The sequence below is a fragment of the Chelonia mydas genome, chromosome 1, assembly GCF_015237465.2.
Source record: "Chelonia mydas isolate rCheMyd1 chromosome 1, rCheMyd1.pri.v2, whole genome shotgun sequence".
Classification (NCBI taxonomy): Eukaryota; Metazoa; Chordata; order Testudines; family Cheloniidae; genus Chelonia; species Chelonia mydas.
The window spans coordinates 55,199,374-55,218,311 of record NC_057849.1 but is presented as its reverse complement, the minus strand read 5'-3'; the positions used below and the strand labels follow the sequence as shown (position 1 = coordinate 55,218,311).

The window sequence follows — 18,938 nt, the reverse complement described above, 5'->3', positions numbered from 1 at the left end:
GATGACAAATGGGGACTTGGGCCAGAAATTGCACTGGTGGTGTCATTCAAGTCTGGATTTGAAGGCATGTCTCCAGAGGGAAGGAGCTACCTCTCTTTTGAGCCACCTAACTCCTCAGCAGATGGCTCTCTCAGAATATTTTTTTCTTTTTACAACATTACACTTGCCCTCTACCTGAGATAGCCTCGCTGAAAGTTGCATGCCTGCTGCCTGCCATGCCAGTCTGAAATATTTCATGTTGACAAGTGCTGCAAGTTGTATTTCAAAAATTAAGGGCTTATCTGAAATGAGTCACAGCCCCCAACTCTTTAATTACAGTCACTATTGCTGGTGGAATAGTAGTCAATCAAGGATTTTTTTATAAAGTTCTGCGTTACGGTGAGAAAGGGTAGTAAGTCAAGGGTGGTGATGGGGCAGGGGATGATCTCCCAATGGTAGGCCCAGCAACTGTAGAGCAAGTCCCTCTTTTTGATGCTGCTGGGAAAAAATAAGGGCATTCAGTCTCGCTGGATCCACTACTGATAACGGGCAGCAGGCTGAAAAGTTGAAGTGTCTGCAAAAATAGCTCTAAGGTCGCAACAGGATCAGACCAGAATGATTAGTTAATATTTATGTAAAAGCCCAGAGGCCTCCTGTCCGGATCAGGGAACTGTTGTGTTAGACACTGTACCAAACGTAAGCAGCAGACACATGACCTGCCCCAAAGAATTTACAATCCATTATTAATTATTATTATTAGTAGTAGTAGTATTGTAGTAGCGCTCAGGACCACAGTTGCGGACCAGGGCCCCACTGTGCTACACACAAGCCCCAACAAGTTCACAATCTAATCCATCTTTTATTTTGTGTTTCAACCAAACAAGAATGCTCATGTTTGACCATGAAACATTTTAATGAGTGATAAGTGATGGAATAGGTCACCTTGTGATCCTTCAGATGACAACATGAAGGCAGGAAGGAAGCAGGTTTGCAAGCTGACTTCTGTTTTGGCAGCATCTCTTTTCAGAATGATGGTTCCAGCCAAAAGGAGACTCGGAAATTACTTTTTAATTAAAGCCATTTTGCAGATTACACATTACACACTTAGAGTTCACAAACAATTTATGGCCAAAAGGTAAGTAGCCTCTTGTCACTCTAACTTAGAAAGACACCCTCTAAAGGAATAAATAGTTGATATCTGATTCAAGCAGGGTTACTTGCAGGGTCAATGTGATGTGGTATTTATGTTTTCATTGCGTCACTTCAAAGAATTTTAATTACCATCTATAGCCACTAATATGGCTGTCTGTCCTTTCATTTCATGGCCTGTCATTGCATCATTAACATCATTGGATATAAGCAAGCCGTTCCGTCTCATCCATTCACGATTTCCAATCAGCACTGAGTAGGTCAGAGGGGCTGCTTCACCTGTGGTAAACAGAAATAAAAACCAGGAGGAACTTAAATAACCATCCACAAGCCAGAAGGAGAAACCTCTGCAGATGGGTAAAGTCAGATTAGGATGCAATAAGTCACTAACCTGCTTCATCTTAAAAAGACACATGCAGCTACTTTGGAAACTAAGACAGATTTAAGCCTTATGATTATCTGCTCTGGCAGTGGTGATGTCTGGAATTTTCTATTACACGTCAATGATCCTGTAGCCTTTTAGATGAATTGAGACTTGCCTTGGTTTTGATTAGCAACAAAAACTAGAAAGCGTTACTCTCCTGTTCTGCCAAGACCTACTGGAATGCTAACAGCACTTCACATTATAAAGGTCTTTTCTACTTTGGATTCCAATCCTGAAAACACTTGCGCACACCAGTATCTTTATGCATGTGAACAGTCCCCTTGAGCTCCGTGGACGTATTCACAGGCATAAAGACACTCATGCACAAAAGTGCTTGCAGAACCAGGGCCATAGATATCCCAATTATATATTTCCAATGGTTTTTCACACAAGGTTATAGCAGAGGTAATGTTGGGAGTGGGAAGGAATGAGGAGTGCACAGGAGAGAAAATGATCTGGTAATGGAAAAGATGTTTCAAGACTTGTAAAGAAGGAGCAAGATAGATTCCACAGCCTGAAAACAAATCTTGGTGCTTATGCATCTTCCACAATGAGATCAACTGAATTGTCAACAGCAAAACATTAGTAGACAAAATGAGTTTTATAAGGGATGTAACTATAATTCTGTATGTAAAATAAACATTTATCCCAAGGATACATGAAAAGAAAAGGAGTACTTGTGGCACCTTAGAGACTAACCAATTTATTTGAGCATAAGCTTTTGTGAGCTGCAGCTCACTTCATCGGATGCTGTAGCTCACGAAAGCTTATGCTCAAATAAATTGGTTAGTCTCTAAGGTGCCACAAGTACTCCTTTTCTTTTTGCGAATACAGACTAACACGGCTGTTACTCTGAAACCTGTCAAGGATACATGTGCACCCATTCAATGGTGTCTTTAATTCAGCACTTTAAGGGGTATTTGAGAAGATTACCATGTACACTTAATCCATAAGGTTAAAGTAAGCATGGGCTAAAAAGCGGCGGAAGGGCAGCAAGGCAAGAGGATAGGCGAAAGTGGGGACTGTTCTAGGGGGAACTATACTGCAGATTAGCAAACTGTGCTCTCCCCTGGCTTTCTTGTCTTTTCAAATGGAACTTGCTGTTTTGTTTTTATGTGGTATGAAGTCTGAATAAGAAATCCCTTGATATATTGGGGAGGGTTCAGAGAAGAGCCACACGAATGATTAAAGGATTGGACAACATCCTTATAGTGATAGGCTCAAGAAGCTCAATCTATTTAGTTTAACAAAGAGAAGGTTAAGGAGTGACTTGGTCACAATCGTTCAGTACCTACATGGGGAACAAGTGTTTGATATTGGGCTCGTCAATCTAGCAGACAGGTATAACGGGATCCAACAGCTAGAAGCGGAGCTAGACAAATTCAGACTAGAAATAAGGCGTACATTTTTAACAGTGAGGGCAATTAACCACTGAACAATTTACCAAGGGTTGTGGTGAATTCTCCATCACTGACAATTCACAAATCAAGATTGTGTGTTTTGATAAAAAATATGCTCCAGCTGAAACAGGAAATAAGTCAGGAAAGTTTTATGGACTATGTTATACAGGAAGTCAGACTTAATGATAACAGCGGTCCTTTTTGTCCTTAGAGTCTATGAATCTTACTACCTATTTGTCACATGTGCTTGCAAAGCACCCATCATTGTACTATCTAAGTACTCAGCTAGCTTTCCAGCCACATTAAGAAAAAAGAATATTGCTTTTCTCCCATGATACATTTTAGCTCCTTTGTATTTTCTAACATAATCCCACCTTCCCTGCTGCAGGAAGCAAGTTCTAATTGTGTACAGCTATTTCACCGTGGCTGGTATTGTTGATTTTGCAAACTTCTCTTTGTAGTTGGCTAAATGTTTTGAGGGCAGACATACCTTCAGATTCAGAGACCATGATCGATGAACTGTGTCCCAGCGAAACCGTGCTGACACTGCTCAGGTAAGTATTCTGCTCGTTCAGACTCTGCTCACTCTGGCCCAGTATAGCTTCCACATTGCACACTTTACAGCTGATTCCACAGCCTGGGACTGCCTGAAAATCTGTGCAGTATCCCAGACTCTCGGTGCCAAGTTCCTGCAAACATAATAATAATGAAAACTTGTAACACACTTTGAATCATCCAAGTGATGCACAAATATCAGCTAATTCGTTCTCAAAACACCACAGAAAAGTTGGTCTCCTCCTCCTTCTTTTACAAAGAGGTGACAGAGAGAAAGATTAAGTGATCTGCTGGAAGCCACATGCAGCATCAGTGTCAGAATGGGGACTGGAAGTCAGAAGTTACTGGTTTCTAATGCTATTATTAGATTTCTAGAAACAGGGATCACCATCCCAGATCAGATCAGAGGTCCATCTATTCCAGTGACCCGTCACTGATAGTGGATAATATCAGATTCTGCAGAAGAAAAAACCCCATAATGGAAAACCTGCCCATAAATAAGTACAGTACATAGCTGCCTCGTGCCCAAAGCGTGACTGTTTATATTCCTTATGGTTTTTTGATCCAATCTCTACTCTACCACTACACCATGCTGCCTCTTGGAAGGATCAACTTTCAACTACGCTGTTGGGGAGTATGAGCTTTTTTTAAAAATGACTACAGTTAAAAAAAGCCAACGTATTTAATTCTTAAAAGCTACTGGTTTGACCAAGGGACTAAGAAACAGCTTGTCTCTGGTACTCTTTTTGGGACTTTTAAAGAAAATGAAATCTTACGATAACAGGCTTTATTATTGAATCAGAGGGAGAAGTTAAAGAATGGGGTTGTGACACGCGGTATGTACCCCGTAGAGGCCCTGAATGGGTTATTGTGTGCCTTAGAAGCCAGTTTTGTTACCTGGCTGCACCTGGAGCGACAGGCAGGCTGAACGGATCACGAAGCCCAGCTGGGCAGGAGCAGGTGGGTTAGTATGCAGAGAGGAAGTTTGTAGCAGATGGGAGTGGCAAGGAGAGAGTCTGCAACCACTTTCTGGGAACAGAGATGGTGAGGAGGAAGCCGGGATGGGAGGAGAATAAGCTCTAGGATCCTACCCCTGAAAGGCAGGTCAACCTAGGGAAGTTGCAGAGAAGAGAGCCTGAGAAAGGCTGGGTAGGAAGGAGCCCAGGGAAGCAGGAGCAGCAAGTGGGACTGTGCCAGACCTCAGCTGCTGGTTATACTGTCCCTGGGCTGGAATATGGTGTAGTGGGAGGGCCACTGGCAAGGTGGCATGAGTCTGGAGAAGTGAACATTAGAAAGCACTGAGGCAAAGGTGTGAGAACCACTAGGACCAGAGTCAGGGGTCAGAGACCTGACACAAGGTCTTGGAATTATTTGTTGGACTTTTGTTTGTTGAACTTTGTTACCCCGAAAGGGGAGGACATAAATATTGTGACGTGGCCAGAGGGCCGAGTTACAGAAGAGAGACCAAGGGAGCAACCATCAGGAGGGGGAGCCATATAGGGAGAGAGCCGCTAAGCCACGCCTGGCCACGAGGAAGGGATCCTGCAGTGAGTGAACCACTTCACACGTTGCCAAGACCATTTTTTATGACTCCAAATTTATAAAGAGGAAATAGTCAAATTAAAAAGCTAATGGACCCTAATAATTTCCGAGGTATTCACTGAATTCAACAGAGCTACCCATGGCCTATTGAACAGTCTAGCGATAGTTTAGAAATGCCAGTGGATATACTACAAATATATTCAAATAGGTAAGGGCTATACATGCAAGCTATGGTCAGGTGACAAGTAAGGCATGTGATATTATAGAAGTGACTCACGCACAAGAAGGAGTAGATTCAAAAACAGCAACCAGGAGAAGACAGCCCATTTAAAAATAAATAAATAAATAAATAAGGCAGGCATCCAGATCATTACCAACTAGAATTCTTCTCCTTCCAAGTAGGCATTTTATTTTTCTAAGCACTTACTCCTAAAGGTTTATACTAGACGTGTTGGATATTCATATTGCTGCCAAATTTATCTTTTCATAAGTCAGTTAACATTGGCCAGTAGCTTTTATGTAAGCGTAAGGGGAGGCTGTTATTTATGATTGCCTTCCTTTTGTGTTTCTGGTTGTGTTTTCATTCTTCCTGAAGTATTAGGGAAACACATGCCATAGATAGTATTTGCTGATTTGCACAAAGATGGGTAATCTCAGAGACTAGCCATTTGTCAGACTCAAAGGCTCGCCGTTCATGTGATACTTAGGTTTGTTAAAATCTTTCTGGCTAAATTTAGTGATCAGATAAATGACTAACAGAACTGGCTACTGTCAGGCAGTGTGTGAGAAGAGACTATACATGCTTCTTGTGAATTATTAAATGTAAATCACCATTCCACCTGTCCATAGTCCAGTTCCATGTTCTAAGTACCCATTCTATGTATTTATTTGAAAGTTTAAACTAGGTGGCTGTTGCCAAGGCATCTAAATTATTATTATTACAGTAGCATCTAGAAGCTCCAACCAAGATCCTGGCCCCATTTTGTCAGACACTGTAACAAACATTGTGAGAGACAGTCTCTTCCCTGAAGGGCTTAAAATCTAAATATGACAGACAAAGGGTGAGAGGTGAAGTGACTTGCCCAGTGTCACACACCAGATCAGTGGCAAAAACTGAATTAGAACACAGGTTTCTGAAATCTCAGCTCAATGATCTTCCCACTAAACCATGCAGTTTCTTGTAACACCACCAGTTATAAATCACAATGTAAAACTCCCCCCACCCCCGGCTGCAGCTCAATTACCCATTATTAAGAGTCATCAAAAGCTTGGCCAGAATAAATGCTGCACTGTAACCTGAAGGTCACCAAACTCAGGCTCTGGCAAATCAGCAAGGGAAAGCAGATTCCAGATGAACTAGCCTTTTATTAAGAGGACCTGTCGTCAGCCAGAGGAAATTTAAAACCTGGAACTGACATGGAGACCGACTTAGCAGATCCTAACTCCCATGGTAGGAAGCATGTAACATCCTGCAAGTTGCCAGGTTAATTACTAGCTTACACAGCTGGAACTGTGATTCAACCCACAATGCAACAGTACTAACATCTTTCACTTAGGTCAGGCAGGGAGCTATGTTCACTGCAGACACTAAGATCCTATTCGCAACCGGGAATGGAAAGTGGGAATCCCAGGTCTAAATCATTTAAACAGAAGCAAGAAGCTAGGGCTTGCCATTTCCTGACCAACATCAGGCTGGAACCCACATTCTCAGTGCTGTTCATAAACTTGGTTCTTCTAAGGGCTACTGCCCATGATCAGATTTAAGGTCCTAAAAGGTTTGTAAAGATGCAGGTCTCACTGTGAAGCCAGGTCTACCTAGCTGTGTCTGGCTTATTCAGTGCAATACTGCTGCTTACACAGACATCCTTGGGCAATGCTTGAAATACATACCTCTTTACAGTATTTAGTGACAGACATTCCTAAGGGATGCTCACTGCTGGCTTCTGCAGTGCCGACAATTGCAAGTACCTTCTTTAGGGACAGCTTAGCCGTGTCCCCTAGCAAGAGCATCCTCATGACTTTAGGAACGCCACAGGTGATGGTCCCAGTTTTATCAAACATCACAGTCTTTATCTGCACAAAATAACGTATTTCAGTTACTGCTGTAATATTAAACTTAAGCACAGTGAGTATGAGAATGGTTGGAATATAATGTACAATATAATGTCTCTGTTCAAGGGTGTGTGTAGTTGAGAAGTATAATCAATTAATGAATGTTCATGAATATTTTACTTTTTATACACACACAACATTCAAAATAGACACATCGGCAGTCAACCTTCTCTGCCAGTATAAAAAGAGAATAAGCTACGCAAGTTACAGGTGTCTATACCATGAACTCTCCTGTGCTCTAATTCTACCTAATATTCTTTTCCTTCTCTGAGTGATTGTCATTAAAATGTCAGCATTTACCATAAATTACCCCATCTTGATAACTTATACTTAAAATAGGAAATAACCACATTGTCTAAGTAAAACTGGGGTATTTCACTATATAATAATTAGTTACTACAAGCGTTGCAAATTTAATGGCGAGCAGCGTGTGCACAGAATTCATGAAATGTCTATTTAAACGCAACTGACAATATCTAAAGTATTAAATCGTGGCATTTCCTCTCTCAACGTGAGAAGAACAGTTTTTAGATGCTGTACTAAAGACCAATGAGCAGCAGCATTTGTATGGTGCTTTGAAGTAGTTCAAACTTGAACTCATTAAATGTCACAAGATTCCTGAACCTAGGGAGGGAAGTACTTGTAGTAACCACTTGACAGCTGGAGTAAAGATGAGGAAACAAAAGGTGAAAGTGACTTGGCACAAGGTCATACAGGAACTCAGTGGCCCAGCTGGGATGAGAAGTCAGGATCTGCAGTCTCTCACCCCTTTGCTGTGACCATAAAGAAACACTGCCTCTCTCTGTGATTCCAAAAAGTATCTACCTTCAAAATGATAAGAGCAATGACCAATTAAAAAAAAAAAAAAAAAAAAAAAAAGAGTCATTTCCATAGATTAACAGAATTTGCTGGGAAATTTTGTTCTAGCTGGCAACCAGTATAAATGGTATTAATACAACACTTCCGTGATGAGCTATTAACCTTGTGGGCCATTTCCAGGGGTTTTCCACCTTTGATGAGAATACCATTCTGAGCAGCAACTCCTGTGCCCACCATCACAGCTGTTGGAGTAGCCAAGCCCAAGGAACAGGGGCATGCAATGCACAACACAGTGATTGAGGTTTGAAATGCAAACCTCACTATTACTTCAGCTTTTGAGAGGTGTTTGTTCTGATGCTGCAAGTAAAAAAAAAAAAAAAAAAAAGAAAAAGAGAGAGAAAGATGTTTGTTTGCTAACACAGGACACAATGTCTAGTAAAGAGCAGTAATTTCAAACATGCATCTATCTGGAAATCTCAGATATAGAAAAGAAAACAGAACAACAGATTATAGTTACCAGGCATACTGGGAATATTATATTGATTTAGCGGCAAGTCCCACCCTCAGAGCACAGACTGAGCAGCAGGGCAGCATGATATACTTTGATTTTGGTAAGGCTTTTGACACAATGATGCATAAGAAAACTAGAGGAATGTGGTCTAGATGAAAGTACTATAAGGTATGTGCTTAACTCATTGAAAGACTGTACTCAAATAGTAGTTATCAATGGTTTGTTGTCAAATTGGCAGGTTGCATCTAGTGGGCCTCACAGGGGTAAGTCCTGGCTCTGGTACTATTCAATATTTTCCATTAATGACTTGGATAATGGAGTATATGCTTATAAAATTTGTAGATGACACTAAGATGGGAGGAGTTGCAAGCACTGTGGAGGACAGGGTTTAAAACTCAAAATGACCTTGACAAATTGGAGAATTGGTCTGAATTCCATAAGATGAAATTCAGTGCAAAGTACTTCCCTTAGGAAGGAAAAAATCAAATGCACAACTACAAAATGGGGAATAACTGTCTAGGTGGTAACACTGCTGAAAAGGATCTAGGACAGTGGTTCTCAACTGTGGTCCACTGCTTGTTCAGGGAAAGCCCTTGGCGCGCCGGGCGTCTGCAGGTTCGGCCGATTGCAGCTCCCACTGGCCGCGGTTCAGTGCTCCAGGCCAATGGGGGCTGCGGGAAGGGTGGCCAGCACACCCCTCGGCCCGCACCACTTCCCGCAGCCCCCATTGGCCGGGCACAGCAAACCGCAGCCAGTGGGAGCCGCGATCAGCCGAACCTGCGGACGCGGCAGGGGCTTTCCCTGAACAAGCAGTGGACCACAGTTGAGAACCACTGATCTAGGAGATTATAGTGGACCACAAACTGAATGAATCATCAATGTGATGCAGCTGCAAAAAAACCTAATGTGATTCTGGGGTGTATTAACAGGAATATTGTATGTAAGATATAGGCGGTAACTGTCCTGCTCTGCTTGGCACTGGTGCAGCCCCAGCTGGAGAACTGTGTCCAATTCTGGGCACTACACTTTAGGAAAGATGTGGACAAATTGGAGCGAGTCCAGCAGAGAGCAACAAAAATGAGAAAAGGTTTAGAAAACCTGACCTATGAGGAAAGGTTAAAAAAACTGGACACGCTTAGTCTTGAGAAAAGAAGACTGAGGGGGGACCTGATTATAGTCTTCCAATATGTTAAGGACTGTTATAAAGAGGACAGTGATCAGTTGTTCTCCATGTCCACTGAAGGTAGGACAAGAAGCAATGGGCTTAATCTGCAGCAAGGGAGATGTAGGTTAGATATTAGGAAAAGCTTTCTAACTATAAGGGTACTTAAGCTCTGGAATAGCATTCCAAGGGAGGTCATGGAGTCCCCATCACGGGAAACTTTTAAAAACAAGTTGGACAAACACCTGTCAGGGATGGTTTAGGTTTACTTGGTCCTGCCTCAGTGCAGGTGGCTGGACTTGAGGACTTCTTGAGGTCCCTTCCAGCCCTACATTTCTATGACTTTATGCTGGGATCCCATTGGGATGGGGGGAGAAGGGATCCTCCACCAGAAGAAGTAGACGACCTGTTCCACAGTGAGCTGTGGCCAAAGGATCCACATAGTGGTAGATCCATGGCATTACACCTCTCACCTGTCACCCCCCCAAACTTCTTCCGTCCCCACACGGGCCCCCAAAATTTTGCTTATACCCCACTCCTGTGGAGATTTACCCCTTGGAGTAATAAGCATTGCAAATGCAAAAGTGCTGCTAAGCAGATTTGTTCCCAGGTAATAATACAACCTGCTGTGTTTTCCCCTCCACTCGCGAGGATAAATATGCCACCTCTGGGATGCACAGCCTTCCACAATCTATGAGCCTGGCAGGACCGTTTACACGTCTTAAACGTAATCAATATGCCATTCATGTTTCTAAAGACCAGCTCCATGATCAGCATCAGTGAAGGCAGTTTGCAAACCTGTCAGCAATTCCTCAGCTCTCTGGGAAATCCAGCTACTGGACCATATTCATCCCTGGTATATCTCCACCGATTTCATTTTTTGCCAGAATCCCATGCAGAGATGAAGATGGACTAACAACTCTGTGGAGGCTGGCCAAAAAACTAACTATATAAACATATTTAGTTTATTCTACACAGAAACCTAACGCATTTGAGAGTTGAAGGTGCTTGGCATCTGGCAGTATCAGCCCTTTGGAAAGTACAAAAGCTACATTACTAATATGGGGTTGTTAAGAGCAAATATTGGGACCAACGGCACTACTTACAGGAAAGTATTTCTGAACAACATCAAAGTTTATAAAACCAATTGTGATCCACACTAGCAATGTCGCTGTTGAAATGATGATGATAAATGGAACAAAATATCCACTAAACTTATCAGCCAGTTGCTGGATGGGTGCCTACAAAAATAAAACACAAAGATACTTGTTTTATGACTAAACCAACAAAGAGAAGTACTGAGTGGACATGATAACATCTACCAACCCTTATTCCATAACTGAGTTGTTTTTTTTAAGTCTGTTTCTTGCTCATTCTAAAACAAATATCACAAGAGCAAAAGCCTTGCTGATTTATATACAAAGTGCAGTATTTTTATTTTTACCTTTGACATCTGAGCTTCTTCTACCAATTTCACAATTTGTGCCAGGGTGGTGTCAGACCCAACGTGAGTTGCATTAACGAGAACTGAGCCATGCGCATTTATAGAACCTGCAATCACTGTGCTCCCAGGTTTTTTAGTGACTGGCATGGCTTCCCCTAGGACAAAAGAGCAATAGGGTCAGGACAACTACCTGTAGTCTGGGAGCACAGGTACATAAAGATAGATAGCCTGCTACATGCTAAATAATAATTCAGTTTTGCACCATAATTTGAAAGACTGCTTTTTTTAAAAGGCTGTATCACTTTTCAGAAAAATGTTTTCCATGTTCATTTTCACAGCAGGAGCCTCAGCAACCATTCACTGCCTCTTTCTTGCTCACTTTGTCACTCGCTCCCCTCCAGAGGCCTGATCCAAAGCCCACAGAGGTCACCCCATTCACTCCAACAGGTTTGGATCAGACACCACGGCAGAACCTACAGGCTGTTTGGCTAGCAGTTATTGAGTCTGAAGGTTATTGATGCCAGTGCTAGCCCACTGGGGGTCCTAATCAGGAATATTTCTCCTCCCCCCCACACACTAATAATTAATAGGGAGCCCCCGTGAGCTGCTCAGGGGCCCTAAGCAGTTGCTTATTCTGCTTATGCCTACCACCAGCTCTGCCTATTGTTTATTTTTAGAGCCTTGAATGGACGTGTCCCAGCGTATCCAAATGACCTCCGATCCCTACCACTCAAAGATCAGAATCAGCTAGTTCAATGACAGGTTTCAGAGTAACAGCCGTGTTAGTCTGTATTCGCAAAAAGAAAAGGAGTACTTGTGGCACCTTAGAGACTAACCAATTTATTTGAGCATAAGCTTTCGTGAGCTACAGCTCACTTCATCAGATGCATACTGTGGAAAGTGTAGAAGATCTTTTATACACACATAGCATGAAAAAATACCTCCCCCCACCCTACTCTCCTGCTGGCAATAGCTTATCTAAAGTGATCACTCTCCTTACAATGTGAATGATAATCAAATTGGGCCATTACCAGCCCAAATCCAGGTTTTCTCACCCCCCCCCCCCCACACACACACACAAACCCACTCTCCTGCTGGCAATAGCTTATCTAAAGTGACCACTCTCCTTACAATGTGTATGATAATCAAGGTGGGCCATTTCCAGCACAAATCCAGGGTTTAACAAGAACGTCTTGGGGGGGGGGGGTAGGAAAAAACAAGGGGAAATAGGTTACCTTGCATAATGACTTAGCCACTCCCAGTCTCTATTCAAGCCTAAGTTAATTGTAAGTCAGCTGCAACCTTGAGGCAAATGAGCTAGACTCGTAAGGTTGTTTTTTAATTATGTATCTCAGCCAGGGAATTCACCATTTATCACATTACTAGTCAGTCTGCTCAGGCTCAGCCGACAGTCGGAACGTGGTGGAACAATATTGTAACAAGGCCATGACCACCTAGGACATCACAATGCTGCACTGCCTGGCCACTAAGAACATCATGAGGTTAGTGGGGAGGGAATTCATATTTTCATGTTCCAAAATTGCATTACAGTGAGTTAAAGGAGAATCCGCTTTAGCCATACTCCTCTGAGCACAGGGCCTGAGACTCTTCCTGGCCCTTGTACAAAATACACACGGGGGGAAACGGAAGGCTCCTTGGTCTTTCACTCCTTCTCTTCTGTGCACCCCCACAAAGGCCAGGGACAAACTGGCTCAATACATGCAGATACCTTAGGAGAACTTCTTTTGGCATCTGTGTCAGACAGCAAGCGGTCTAGCCCCTTCCCTTCCAGAGACTAGAGAAACTGCCACCTTTGCAAAGTTCCCATGTGCACACTGTGACAAGCACTAGTACACTAGGAGCCAATTTGTATTTCCTTAGTCATATTTTTTTCTACACACGGGGTCAATGATGTGGCTGGTTCTCAAAATGAGAAAATTTCACCCACCCCTCCAAAAATCACATCAACCCAAAGCAAGCAACCAAATGAACAGTTAAGGTTTATAGTTCCTTTAAAGGATTTATAATGGCAGGAACCAGGTTAAAAAAATAATATATCTATATCTATGTCTCTGTCTCAACATCACAGTTTCCCATGTGGAAATGTCATGAAGTAGAAAAAATTCTGATGAGCATAGCAAATGTTAGGAGATAATGCTCTCCTTCTATCCTGCTCCCTTGATGAATGCCTGGGGTTGTCCTTCTCAAGTCCGTGCATTCACTTCCTGATGGATTTGAGATACTGTTTATTTACAGTTTATTAGTTAGTTTTAAAAATGCACCATTTTTGCAAATATTCTTCCAGAGAAAACTCCCTCCAGGTCCCCAGCACCTTTTAAGTCTAAGACAACCGTGCCTAAAGCCCCTCAGTCCTGAAGTCCATGTGACACTGCTGTTAGCTGATCAACAGAAGTCATGATGGTCAGAATTGGACAGAGGCATCTAATCCAGATCCAGTCTTCCCCAAAGTCCGGTGTAACCAGATATCAGGGTTTGAATCAGCCTGGTATAAAGGCCAGTCCCATAAAGTAGTCTGAATCTGTATCAGAACTTTCCCAAAGCTAAGAGGAGTGGATGAAGAGGAGAATGAATACAGGGAACAAGTGTGACCAGTTTAAGGAGGAGATCCAGCAGCCAGCTAGCTTTGCTAAGCATAAAGAAAATTACCAGTAATGAGAGATTCATCTGCCATAGAGCTGCCTTCAATGACTTTTCCATCAACTGGGAACTTCCCACCAGGGACAACTTTTACAATGTCACCCCGCTGAACCAGTTCAACAGCCACCTGCTCCTCCCTGTAAGAAGCACCCAATTATGAGAGATGAACAATTTGATCCATCCCGTTAATAGGAACAAAAATGCTTTTACCATTAAATGCATCAGATCTAGTCAGCCCATCCCAGCAGGCTGAAGGGCTTTGGGTGAATAATATATACCTGATGACGGAGTGGTCAGGTCCAAGAGTCACTATGGTAGCTTCAGTAGCTTGGAGAGACATTAGTTTAGCAAGTGCTTCTGATGTTTTACTCTATGCAAACAACATAAATAAAAGATAAATGCTTGAGAAGTTGGTCCAATAAAAGATATTACCACACCCATCATGTGTCTCACATTTTAAGTAGACATGCACAGGGGGCTGGACTTGATGACCTCTCAAGATCCCTTCCAGACCCACAGTTCTATGATCCTGTGTGTGCAGTTAACATAGCAACCCACCAGGCTCTCATCAAACTGCAGCGTACGCCACACTGCACGCCAGAAACACTCCTATCAAAATACATGTAAGCAGTTTCTGTTCATAGAGATGCCATATTAATTTCTTCATTACTGTTCATAAGTGCTTAACGTGTAGACTGGTTACCTTTGCTATGTGTTCCAACCATCTCCCAAGAGAAATGAATACGAATAACATGGGTGGTGTGTCAAAGAACGTGACGGGGCTTTCCTCTGCTTTTTCAGCTATAGCCACCACCAAGATCACACAAGAGTATATATAAGCAATAGTTGTGGCCAGCACAATCAGTACATCCATATTGGCTGTTTTGTGCTTCAGTGATTTGTAAGCTTGGACATAAAAGTACCATCCACCGAGGAACTGTCAGTGAAAGTATATACAAATGCCTATTAATCACAGCAGTGAAAGCAGGGCATGTACAGTACAGATTATAGCAAAGAGCTGTAAATAGTGAGGCTGACGTTAATGAGCCTGATTCTTAGCTCACACTAATTTAACCATGGTCTAACTTCAATGGAATTGTCTTACAATGTAAAACCCCTGGGGACAGAGATGGTCTTTTTGTTCTCTTTGTGCAACACTTCACACAATGGGGTCCCCTGTCTATGACTCGGCCCCCTACCTGCTACCGCAATACAAATGAAAAATAATGGAGTTACTCCTGATTTACATCAGTGTGTGTAAGAGAGAATTAGGTCCATTAAATAGAAATGTTCTAAATAGTTAGATGTAGTCATGTCATAGCAGGACTGTGAGGAAATGCTTTTAAAGCCTCATTGCAACAGAACAGGAATGCAGCAAGAAAAAAGTAACCTAAGTTCACTGCTACCCCACCCACCCATCGCTTCTGTCTCACTCTTATCTTACCCACTTTTCATTTCTTGATCCCCACCCCTCTGTGCTCCTTTCCCCCTCTCACTGCTCTGTGTTGTACACATCCCTCCTTTATCCTCTCACATTAACTGCTGCAGTCTCAACCACCCTGTGAGGTTAGTAGGTCAGTATTATTATCCTTTTATTACAGTGTAGGGGAAAATGGAGGCATAAAGATTAAGTGACTTGCCCAAGGTCACAGTCAGTGACCAAATCAAGAGTTGAACTCAGGACCTTAACTCTTCTATCATAATGTTCACCCCAGCATGCCACCCCTTTATTTTCTCTCTTCACATGTCATGTCATGCCTGGTTAGATTGAATTCTTTGGGGAGAGGATACCATCTTATCTATCTATAAAGGTAACTAACAACTTGGGTGCCATATTACATATATATAATAAGATATACAGAATAAGATGGTATCCTCTCCCCAAAGAATTCAATCTAACCAGGCATGACATGACAGGTGAAGAGAGAAAATAAAGGGGTGGCATGCTGGGGTGAACATTATGATAGAAGAGTTAAGGTCCTGAGTTCAACTCTTGATTTGGTCACTGACTCACTTATATATAGGGCCACTTTATCCTATATATCCTGAATTTACAGGGGGGTGGATGCAATCCAATAAGGCTTTCCAGTCTAATTTTTTGTATTAAATCAGATTACGTAAGGGGACATTGAAAGGAAAGAAAATACCCAAGAAATACTGTTTACATACCTGAACTAAAGTGCACAGGACAAAGAAGAGAAGATTTAAAATAGATAATCCAGGAATTAGATTTTGTTCCAGCACCATAGTGCCATGCTGTTGGCCAGCAGGTATTAGCATATATATCATTAAGATTAAGACAGGGATTCCAAACACTAGGCTGCACAGGAAAGATTTCCTCCATCTGAAAAGTAGAAGTAGTGAATCCATGGTATTAGAGTACACTTTGGTAGTACTGGGGCCCAAATACTGCACATGTACAGCTCCCTGGCTGAGCCGAGCGCATTCAGCCCTCGGCAAAACTGGCTCCAAGTCATTGCTTCTTTCCAGTGCTTAAACACTTTGGCTTAAGAAGTTCCTTTGCTATCTGCATGTTTCAGATACATAACTCTCTACAAGTAAAAACTGCAAGGTAATCCAAATCCATATAAAAGAGTAGATTCATAGACATTTAGGTCAGAAGGGATCATTATGATCTAGTCTGACCTCCTGCACAACGCAGGCCACAGAATTTCACCCACCAGACTCCTGCCTATGAAGTTTTTCCCCTTTCTTGGGATGCAGGCTTCTGATAGCTTCTGCAGCTTTGATTTAAAATAATCTCAGGCCTCCTCTACCTTTAGATCCATAAATTCTTCAGTCCAATCCACTTCCCTAACTAATTTCCTTAATTTTTGAAAGTCAGCCCTTTTGAAATCAAAAACCCTAGTTGCAGATTTATTTTTTGTTAATCCTTCCGTTCAGTTTGAACTGAATTAGCTCATGATCACTTGAGCCAAGATTATCCCCTACAACCATTTCTTCTATGAGGTCCTCACTACTCACCAAAACCAAATCTAAAATGGCATCCCCTCTAGTCAGTTCAGAAACTACTTGACGAAGGAATCCATCAGCTATCACATCTAGGAAAATCTGAGCCCTATTATTATTACTAGGGCTCGTCCTCCAGTCTATATCTGGGAAGTTAAAGTCTCCCATGATCACACAGTTTCCATTAGTATTTACTTTATTAAAAACATTAAAAAGGACTCTATCCATATCCAAATTAGATCCTGGCGGTCTATAGCACACCCCAAGAACTATCACAGGGGAGGCTCTAATAGTTTTCTTCCCCAATGTAATTTTTGCCCAGATGGACTCTGTCTTATCCATTTCATCGCTTCTTATTTCTTTACATTCCACCTCATCATTGATATACAACGCTACTCCACCACCTTTACCTTTATTTCGGTCTTTCCTAAACAGCACATACCCTTCAATACCTGTAGTCCAGTCATGACTACTATTCCACCATGTTTCTGTTATCCCTATAATATCTGGTTTCACTTCCTGCACCAGTAGCTCTAGTTCCTCCATTTTGTTACCTAGGCTCCTCGCATTGGTGTACAAACATCTTAATTTTTGCTGTTTGGCCTCACTCACATTCTGTACCCAATTAGGCACGCTCATTCTACAGCCAGTATGATTTATTAGACTGGTATCTACACTACCCTTCCTCCTACCCACGGCTGTATCCTCTCTTACTTTGTTTTCTTTTCTCTCAATGCTAAAATCCGGCGTGGAGATTACCTGGACATCTCCCAACCATCTCCCCCAAATTCCTAGTTTAAAGCTTTCTTAATCAGTTGTGCCAGCCTCCATCCTAGAAGTCTATTTCCTTTCCTACTCAGATGAAGTCCATCCCAAGAGAATTGTCCTCTGTCCATGAATGCCTCCCAGTGGCCATACATCCCAAAGCCCTCATTATAGCACCACTGCCTAAGCCATTTGTTGATAGTCATGATCTTGTCACACCTTTGTTGCCCTTCTCTAGGAACAGGCAGAATCCCACTAAAGATCACCTGAGCCTCGATTTCCTTAAGCGTCTTCCCCAGCCTAGCATAGTCTCCCTTAATACTTTCCAGCGAGAATCTAACCGTATCATTTGTTTCCACATGAAGGATAATTAGGGGATTCTTTCCTGCTCCCTTTAGAATCCTTTTCAACCTCAGGTCTACATCCCGTATCTTAGCACCTGGAAGACAGCATACCCTTCTATTCTCTGGATCAGCTCTGGTTACAGGCCTGTCTATTCTTCTCAGTAAAGAGTCCCCGATCACATAGACCTGCCTTTTCCTGGTGACGGTGCTGTTCTCCAGTCTATCCCTTGTTCCCTCTGGCTGCAAGTTCTTTCCATTCCTATTCTCCTTTGTAATCCTCTTCAACCCATCCTGTATCCTCCTGGGGCTCATATTTGGTGTAGTCTCCATTAACTCTTCCCCTTTTCCTATAGGACCAGCCGCTCTTCTCTTCTTCCTTGCCCTTCCATCTTCAGTGATTACCTGCTGAGCCCCTTCTTCATTTTCCAACTCTGCAAACCTATTCTTGAGCTCTATTTCCCCTTCACTAGCCCATCTTTTCCTCTGCCTGGTTCTTTTAGTCACATGCTTCCACTGATCACTTTCCTCACCCAGTCTCCCCTCAGAATTCCCCAGTCCTGCTTCCATCTGCAAGTCTGAGCTTTTCCCTTCAGATACCTCATGTCTTTGCTCCATAATCTGCTCAAATGCCTTCCTAAACTCAACCAGACTTTCCACCTGCATCTCCAAACCTTGGATCTTTTCCTCCATCAGCTCTATCAGATGGCATTTCATGCAGACAAAACTCTTACGAGGTACCCCCTCCAGGATCATGTACATACTGCAGCTTCCACATCCAGTCATCCTCATTGTGTCTTCCACTACATGGATCACTCCCACTGCTGCCTCTGTATCTGTCATAGCCTTCCCACCTAAATCCTGTTAATCTGGGAAACACAAACCACACCCAAACACCACCACCCACAGCAAAAACAAACGCTCAACAAGCACCACAAGACAAACTCCCCTTTCGAACTCCCACTCAAACTCCCCTGTTGAGTAACTGAACTGAACAGCAAATGACTAAGTACGTACATATTAAATAGGCCTTGCACAAGCATAAACCAGATTAACTGTTGTGAAGATTACGGTCACACTTGTAGAGGCCCTCTCTTTGTGAAAGTC

The 18,938-nt window shown here is 42.5% G+C and overlaps 1 protein-coding gene across 5 annotated transcripts in view; it reads right to left on the bottom strand.

Annotated features, from left to right (window-relative positions):
• The window catches only part of ATP7B (ATPase copper transporting beta), a 73,553-nt gene that overhangs the window by 11,419 nt on the left and 43,196 nt on the right, over positions 1 to 18,938 (bottom strand). For all 5 annotated transcript variants that reach the window (XM_037893066.2, XM_037893073.2, XM_037893083.2 and 2 more), the window contains 10 exons: positions 15,925 to 16,099; positions 14,459 to 14,692; positions 14,034 to 14,125; positions 13,765 to 13,892; positions 11,098 to 11,252; positions 10,760 to 10,894; positions 8,143 to 8,337; positions 6,940 to 7,122; positions 3,443 to 3,641; positions 1,261 to 1,407 (listed from right to left, as the gene is read on the bottom strand). In XM_037893066.2, coding sequence (XP_037748994.1) covers positions 1,261 to 1,407; positions 3,443 to 3,641; positions 6,940 to 7,122; positions 8,143 to 8,337; positions 10,760 to 10,894; positions 11,098 to 11,252; positions 13,765 to 13,892; positions 14,034 to 14,125; positions 14,459 to 14,692; positions 15,925 to 16,099 — 1,643 coding nt within the window. The remainder of the gene's footprint in view (positions 1 to 1,260; positions 1,408 to 3,442; positions 3,642 to 6,939; positions 7,123 to 8,142; positions 8,338 to 10,759; positions 10,895 to 11,097; positions 11,253 to 13,764; positions 13,893 to 14,033; positions 14,126 to 14,458; positions 14,693 to 15,924; positions 16,100 to 18,938) is intronic.